Genomic DNA, 8,799 nt, shown 5'->3' on the forward strand with positions numbered 1-8,799 from the left:
TGAGGCAGGTTTCACACTAACCTTTGGGTCTGGTTTTGGTCTTTCATCAGCCTAGTTTTTCAAAAAGGCTTTTTTTAGTTTGAATACATCAAATAGACTCCTGTTAGCACCAAAGACATAATTTTTAACAGCTTGATTCTCCCCACAGTGGAAGAAGGGTTTAAATTAGAGTTGAGCAGCGTTTGCTCAACCTGAGCTAAACATACGAGGAGCTGCTTTGAAAGGTTCCCGTTTGCCCATATTTGCCGCTGTTGTTCCGGTAGGCAAATATCTTATCACTACCTGTTTTTTCCGGGCTTGGAAAGTGTAATTCAGCCTTTTCCTGATTCAGCCCTATAAAGGTGGGGCGCGCAGGGACCTGCAGTTTCCATGTGGGGTTATCAGCTACCCCTCCCTCAGGCACCCCAGAAGGGAGGACGCAGAGGCACGTCCTGTTTGAAGACTGCCCATCCCTGCCCGACCAAGGCCGGATCCTGGCTCCATTGAGCCAGGGCGGGCAGGACCTGGGCAGGACCGCCGGGCCTGGAAACCCCACCCCGGTAATGTCATGACAAATCCAGGCAGCTCGGGCAGCTCCCAAAGTGAGACATGGAAAACAAACTTTAGCTCATGAAAAGGACATGGCTGAATCACGGCTCTGCTCCTAAGCCTGCTTACCTCCGCTCTTACTTCTTCAGCTTCAAGGGATGAAAGATAACAGAAGCTACAGTTAGTTATTAGAGGACATTTGTCAGCTGGAATAAATAAGCTGAACAATGCTGCTGAAGTCAACAAGCTCTGCTAATTCACAACAGCTGGCTCTATCAATAAAAAGGTAATGGATTTATTTTTATTGCTGAAATCTGATAATAGGATAGATAATCAACTGAAGCTCAGCTTCCTGACAAAAAAATGAATGAAGCCCATTGGGAAGAGCTTGCTTCCCAGACAAACAGAAGAAGGTTGCATTTGTATCTGCAAAGGTGGTTTAAGGATCCCTTCTTTTTACCCAAACTATCAGGAGCTGGTCATGGGGCAGCCCCCATGCAGGTTGTCTGGATCGGAGGTGACCTCTCTGTAGAGGACCTGCCTACCACGCTCACAGGGAGACCTCAGTCAGAGCGACAGAGGGACTTAGACACCTACATCCTACCCAACCCTACCAGCAGCACCCCGGAGCCAAATTTACCCCCACTAAAGCTGTCCCAGATCAAAACCAGGCTGCTCAGTCTGTGCTGGCCAGCACTTGGGGAACAGCACTGGCATCTCTGGCTGAAGGACTCCTTATTTCTTCCACCCACTCCTTCCTGCACCGCCTGCCCACCACGGAGAGCGGGGAGAGGGGAGGGACCCCCCCCCAGCCTCCCCCCACGCCTCCGCAGCCGAGAGGCAAAAGCTCCAGACAAGGAGTTGTGCTAACAGCTGGAGGGGGTGGCGAGTGGCCTTGACCTAGACCTTTGCTCTATCAGATAGACATTTGCTCCATCCGCTTCACAGGTTCAAAATGCGCCACAAATTTTGGACATTACACTAGGTCCGTAGTAAGCTGAGTCTCAGCTGATACTCTCTTCCTCTTCTGTTAGCCTAGTTTAGTTTCACTACACTTAAATGATAACCGTAGTCAGCTGAAAAACACTTGCAAAAACTTCTTTTGCATGTAACATGTTGTGGCAAACTGCGGTGGAGTCCTTAATTTTCCAGCCTCAGCCTCCCTGTAATAACTGCCATCCACACCAAGAGCGCTTTCTCCCAATACCGTCACTCCCTGGTTTCTGAAGAGCAAGCCTCAGCACTGCAAAACCACGGCTTTTTCTTCTGAATTAGTGACCCTCTTACTACGCAAAGTCGTCATCTCTTGCTAGTCCAATTGATCCTTTGTTTATATTACAGATGTGTAAGTTTACATATCTTCTAATCTCTCCTTTGTATTATAGCAACATAAAACTGTGTTTAATACTTCATCAATTTCCTAAGGGAGGCAACTTCCAGCGTGGCTTGGGAAAGCTGATGACCCCTCTGCTGTCGAGGGCTGTATGAGTAATTGGCTTTATTGCTTTGGCAATAAAACAAAACCAAGCAAAATGTATGTGTCCATATGCATATAGAAGTTTTGGGTAGAACCAAAAATACTCTTTTTCCTTGTTTTCCCTGCTGAAACAAAAAAGCTGGATTGCCTTGTTCTGTTTGATAGAAAATTAAATGCTTTCGTTTGGATACGTGTACACCGAGCAAAGAAAATGAATCACTGATTTTATGAAACTGAGTGGGGAGAAGAAAGCAGCATCCTATTTTGTCCAGGAGTGAGGACAAACACAGAAGAGGTAGGAGACCAAGAGATTTAAACTGGAGTTTAATTTTAAAATTAAAACTGATTTTATCAGATCTCCCAGCATAATACCCTGACTACCAGACTATTTGGTATTTTAGGTTGCCATGTTCCTCATGCCTCCTGTTGATCTTATTCCACCTGGTTTAGATAAATATTTACTCATACCAGGACTGAGGCACCGTGTTCCCATTTTCCAGGTGAAAGTCCTAACATCCATGCTGGTGAGCCTTTCTCATGGAAACTCTGTCCCAATGGCTAGGAAATTATTCTATACCGACTGAAATCTTACCATCAGGTAGCCTGAAGGACCCTCGGCCATTAAACTTTCCAACATCCAGGTGGTTGGGGGATTTTTTTTAAGAGGTTGAGTCTCTGGGTTCATCCAGACTCTGGGAGATACTGTACGGAGGCTGATTCCCTGTTGCCTGCATGAATGTCCTACCAATCTGCTGCCTAAAAAGGAGCGAACACCACCACCTCTAACCATCTCACGAACCCTCTTCTGAAAACAAAACAAAGCAAATGCAGGAGAAGCTATTTAGTGAATTCAGCCCAGGTTGTCGGGCATTTTGGGGACAGTTAAAACTGCATTTTCCTGCTAGCTCACCACCCGCCGAGGCCGTTTCAGTCAGCTCTCCCACTTTCCAGCCTACATCACTGAAGAGCCAGTCCTGAACCACTTCTCAAGGTAAACCTCCAAGGGAAGTAAGCGCTGGTTTTACCTGCAAGACAACTGTCCTAAGTTATTCTATGGTGTGTGATTATGGTCCTTCTAAGAAAGCTCCAAACTGGAGGCAAAGGGCACAGTAGAGTCTTCTGAAAGAAGAGCTCCCCTGGTGCTGCTGAGCCTTTACTGACATCAGCCCTGGCTCATGGAGCCTCCATGTCCTGCCATAAAAAGCAGATTTTACAGCAGTTTTCATACTGCCTTTTATCCTAATAAGGGAATAAAGTCCTTCTGGTAATCACACGAGTGGAGCCCCTGCATGGAAATGGATGGGTGTGTGCTACAGACCATGCCCTTCATTTAGCAAATTATTCTGCGTAGCTTTTCTCTGTACAATTTCAGCAGCATCAAAGGGAAAGCAGGTATAGATGCAGATGCAGGCTGTCTGAAACCTTCAAATCTTCTTTTTATGGGGATGTAAGGCAACTTCATATATCATGCAGCTGGACCTTTTCCATATTAGTAACACAGGACACCCAGTACTTACACTGCTTAGGAAAACAGAAATAGGCCTAAATCCTAGATCCAGATGTGAGTTTGGCAAATAGCCCCTTTACAATGGGACAACGAAATATCTCCGATCCAAACACTTCTACATTTTGGGATGTTTGAAATCAACTTTGCACCCACAGCAATTCATTAATCATATCTTTTATATGTTTAAGCTTCAGCTAGAACATAAAATCAACATTTAAGTTTCTTGCTAATTTGTCTCAAAATTGGCATCATATAAGATTCCCTTCACGAAATGGATAGTCTCAAAGACATTTCCAAGAGTAATTGCTGCCCTTCTCTTTTTCTGCCCTCCCCTCTTTATTTGACTTTAAAAGAGATAAAGAAAGGTAGGGCAAAAAGTGAACGTTACTGACACAAATGAATTCTGCTGAATTTCATTTCCGTTAAGATTTCTACATAACTGGGAACTCTTTTGGCAGCCTCCCATAAAAGGCATAATAAATTGCTTTTGTACCAGTAGAGGAATTCATTTTCTCTGTTTCATTTAGCAACAACATTGCTGTGAATTTCAGACAACAGTTTCTAAAACGTCATCAGATTTCTCTGCCTGATGTCAATTTGGCATTTTTCCCCTCCTCACAGAATAAGGGCTGGAGAAGTAAAAACAGAACAAAACAAAAACAAGTTGCCATGCCGGTTGTGTAACACACGGGGAACGAGCCAGGTTCGCTCTTCCAGCAGGTGCCCGTGTTCCGGCAACGTCACCAGTGCCGCTGGCAGGAATCGATACCATTCTTGTTAAAGCAACCAAAGATTACAGAGCCTGGATTCATCCATCTGAGGGTTTTCTCCCTCCTGACGGCCTGGAGAAGTTTATTCTCCTTGTGCAAAGCCTTTGCCTGTTCTAAGAATAAATACAAGCCTTCGGGCTATCGATGGGTCAACTCAAATGAAAAAAAAATCAAGGAAAATAGGAGTCTAGTAGTAGAGCATCTTTGCTTCGGGATGTGATCAGATGACAGGCTGCCTTGCTCTAAAATGCTGACATCCCTTCACTCCCGACAACTTCAATGGCCCTTATGAGTGCTCAGCCCCTCCTATGGGATTTAGGCCCATAAGAAATTATTTCACTTCCTTTGCAGCTAGTGATCACGTTCCCAAATGATGTCTGCGGCAACGGGAGCCAGTCTTAACAGCCACCGCTTTCTACTTTCAACCTCCAGGCTCCCCCGTCCTCATCTTATTGAATTGCTGATGCGTGGGCAAAGCCAGAAGCCCAAGGGAAGGGTGTGGCCATACCCACAACATGTCCTGACAACAGCTCCCCTGCAAATCCCGTCCTCCTTTACATACATTTGGGGCTGGGGTGCATGGGTGGGAGATCACGAGCCCCTCATGTAAGGTGGGGGAGAGCCAAGGGGATGCCCATATGCCTGGTGACTGCTTCAGCGCATTTCACAGCCTCCCTCCATCGCTTCCTTTTATTGAAATTTTTCACGAGAGGTAATTTGCAAGTGCTTTGCATACGCAGTGCACATCTGATCGAATCACAGTGGGGAAAAGGCTGTGCAGATGTTACTGTGCTGCCTGCTGGATACAAGGGAATAGATTTCCCCGGTCCTCATGCACATGTCCTCTCCCAGCCTGACCTAACAGAAAAATCAGGGAGAACTGGAGTCCTGGCACGGGAGGATGCCCGTCGTGTGATTAAGAGCAGCCTCAGGGTCCCTGGGAGTTGCTCTTAGTTGCTAACAGCTCTCAACTAGCCTTTTGGCTCACAAATCATGCCCCCACCCTGCTCTCCTCTGGTACCCACACAACTCCAGCTGGCAAAATTATATTACAAACGGTCCTATTAAAATTACAACATAAAGATTATTAGTAGCGGGTGTGATACGCTCTCCTAGGGAGAAGGGCTACAGAAAGGAAGGCAGGCTTTAGCCAGCCAAGAAAGCAATGGCATAGGGGAAACGGGATCTCGTCTATATGGCCTCTCCTTCCCCAGGCAGCATACAGCTGCACTGCCTACAGCCTACACTGCTGCCTCGGCCTCAGCTGGGATTGTCCTTCTAATTCTGTCCATTCCCCTGATCGGGAGTCCTGCTTAAGGCAATCAAAGGAAAATTTAAGGAAAATCTGGCTGTGTTTTTTCCTTTGCAAATATTAGGAGAGAGCCTAAAACAGGGCCTGGTAGTTCACTGGGGGGAGCCTGAAACCCTGTAACAGTTCACTTTTTGGTTGGTGTTTCTCTTTTTCTGATGCGATCTGTTTATTTTATTGGACTGACAAGGTTTTCTCATGTCAAAGACAAGCCCTTTTACTAATAGCCTTGTCTGGCAGCATCCGAACCCAAAACCCAGTGCCTCTGAAACTGGGTGGCCCTGTCAGTCCACGAACAATCGCGTTTGCTAAAAATGTTTTTTTTCCTCCCCTTGTACAATGAAACTTTGTACGTCAGGAATTAAACTATTGAAAGGAATTTGGATGTGGGAACGCCAAGACATATTGAAAAATAGTTATTATAAACAATGTCTTCTTTTTATTAATAAAGGAGTAGAGAAAGCCACATTAGGAAAGCTTTTCAAAGAAATGATGTAGCAGATTAAAGGATACAGAAGGCCCGAGGGGTGAGTGCGGATACGGATATGTATAGCCAAGGGGTTAGAAATTAATCTGCATTAAGCTTCGCAACTTTAGCGGTAGTATTTGTTATCACACATGCTAACTGAGTGAAGAAAGGAAGTTTGAGACGGTTCGAGTACATGGTATAAAATAAGCATCAAAACTAAAGCAGGGGATGATCAGCACTCCTCTGGTGCTCCTCTGGAGCTCGGTGCTACCAGATGCTGAGCATCTGGCCCCTGAAGAGCCCTCTGTGAGGAGAGGGCTGATCCCCTACGCACTGCAATCAGCGGGGCTCCCCAGCCTGGTTTCAGCTGGGTCTGGATGGGGGTTTAAGCGCACATCTTAGTTTAAAACAAAAGCCTTTATGTTTCCCTCCATACAGCAGGATAACGTTTTGCTGGGGTTTACCACTCATTTGGGATAATGCATACAAATGCACAGATATATTAAACAGCTTTTGGAAAACGTGAGTGCATTGGTGCCTTGAATTATAAATTCAGATCATTTCAGCAAAAAAGGGGTACATTCACAATTGTTTCTTGAAAGGATCAATTGGGCATGATTCATTGTCTTTGCTCCAAAAGAAAACCTTTGAAATAGAAGAATCTGAACATTTCAAAACGAAATGTCTGGGGTTAAGTCATGGTTAACTTCATCATAAAAATTATATAGATCTTAATTAAGAGGTTTTTAAAGTACTTCAGCTTGTCGTTGTGTTTACAGCTATATGTAATATCCTCCGAAAATCTTGTTCCAGTATCAGCTAACAAAACTGGAAAGTTTGTTTAGATTATTGTTCTGCTAGATAAGATAAAAGCTGCGATAACATTGCACAGTGATCAGCCTGCTTACAGACACGGACACCGGCTTATGGCTTACCCCGGAGGCTGCAGTCTGTGTGCTGGGAGAAGTGGTTTTGCTACAGTCATCTGAGTTAGTAGAAGACGTGGATGTTGGAGTCATAGGAACCGCAGTAGTACTGTTACCTGAAAGATTGGGAACTGGTATTAAAAACAAATATTTTCCAGCCGGGGGAAAAAAACTCTTGCAGCTCGACTGTGTTATCTTTTTATATTTACCAGAGCATGCCTTTGACTTATTTATGTTCTTAGGTTTTCGCTTCCTGGTCTGAATTCCTTCTTTTTTCATAGCAAGAGGTCGGGGAACCTGAAAAAATTGAATTTCCACACTGATCATAAAGTTGTATATATACTCTAAAAGCAAAAATCAAAATACACTACAAGATCAAACGGTGATGTTGAAAATGCCTGTTCAAGTCATGTACAGCAAGTCAATTTTTCCTGTGTCACGACAGCGATTCCAAAAAACCTTTGCATTTTATTCAGGCAAAGCAATGGATTGTTTCAAGGGGAGTTTTATCTGAATAAAGAAAGTGGGGAGACTTTCTTCTTGATGTGGCCTAAGCAGTTTTACCAACACCTCAGTCAGTCCATAGATAAACAGCATGCTTTTAAGGAAAAACAGCATTGTTTGGCCATAGGTCGTATGAAATTAAATTGGACGGGGTGTATCTGATCCCTGACTCCTTACTCCAGTCGGTCAGTTAGGAATTATCTCCAGTGGCTGATTCTGGAAAGCAAGAATGCATATGAGGGGAAAAAATACTCCTCTTCCTGTGGACGAGCTAGGCAAACCAGATCATCGCCGGTAAGTGTCTTAGGACAGAAGCTTTAGGCCATAATCAGTTTAGCATTTGTTCTTACAAGCAGTTCTGCTTGTGATACAGCTTTATAGTATCCAAATTTATGTTTATAAAGAAAATGTGCTCAAAAAACAGCTTTGTGTTTTGTGTCATCACAATGATAATCATTATACAGAAAACATTGGTTTAAAATATATTTTAGTGTAACGATAACATGAGTTTGGGGAAAGACAATTCAGGCATATGCTTATTATCATTATAATGTTTAAACCTGTGATATAATTTGCTTTTTCCTTGAGGAATAGACCATGTCCCAACCACTCCTAATGCCCTCGCTCTTCAAACACTTGTGCTTGACTGTAACTTAATCCACAGGGGCATAACAGGCTCCAGGTCTCACCCAAAACATACTCCAGCACATTCAGGATAGAGCTATTTTCTTCCTCTATTATTGCCTAGCAAAGACTGGAATGACATTTAAAGTTTTGCTGGCATAGCTATGGCTTGAATTACATTTAAAGTTTTGCTGGCATAGCTATGTCTGTCCATGAAAAACCGTCTTATTAAAGGTCTAGGGTTTTTTTCCCCCACTGAAGAGCTGGTTTAAATCCCGGTGGCAAAAAGACCTCTGCCACTCAGCCAGAGGTGGTTTCTTTGTACAAATCTGTCAGGAGAGCCACAATGGCAAACACGTAACTTGTCAAAAGCATAACTTGCTAAAACGGTATAACCGTTTTCTAACGCCGGGCATTTTTCGGTCATTTTATCCATATTTTTTTTAACTCCACGGTCCAAACCGTGAGCCGAGACCATTAGCATCAACAGAAACATTGCCCTGACTTGAGGAAGCCCGATGTCACCCCCCAAAACTGCCGGGCGCCCACCGGCAGGAGGACCGTCCCTTTCCCAAAGGAGCATCGGAGCCAGCGGGAAATCTCCCGCAGCGAAGTGGCCGCTTACCCCGTGGAGCTTCATGTAGAGGCCGCAGGCGTTGCAGACGGGCTCGCCCTCCGCATTCCT

General features: G+C 44.5%; 1 protein-coding gene across 1 annotated transcript in view; it reads right to left on the minus strand.

The window, feature by feature from the left end:
* Window positions 1–8,799, minus strand: part of GATA6 (GATA binding protein 6) — a 21,411-nt gene that overhangs the window by 1,699 nt on the left and 10,913 nt on the right. The window contains 3 exon segments of the mRNA XM_009331493.1: window positions 6,996–7,102; window positions 7,196–7,283; window positions 8,740–8,799. The exon segment at window positions 8,740–8,799 is cut by the window's right edge and continues 12 nt beyond it. Of these exon segments, the coding sequence (XP_009329768.1) occupies window positions 6,996–7,102; window positions 7,196–7,283; window positions 8,740–8,799 (255 nt within the window).

Source organism: Pygoscelis adeliae, unplaced genomic scaffold (genome assembly GCF_000699105.1).
Source record: "Pygoscelis adeliae isolate BGI_AS28 unplaced genomic scaffold, ASM69910v1 Scaffold108, whole genome shotgun sequence".
Taxonomy (NCBI): domain Eukaryota; kingdom Metazoa; phylum Chordata; class Aves; order Sphenisciformes; family Spheniscidae; genus Pygoscelis; species Pygoscelis adeliae.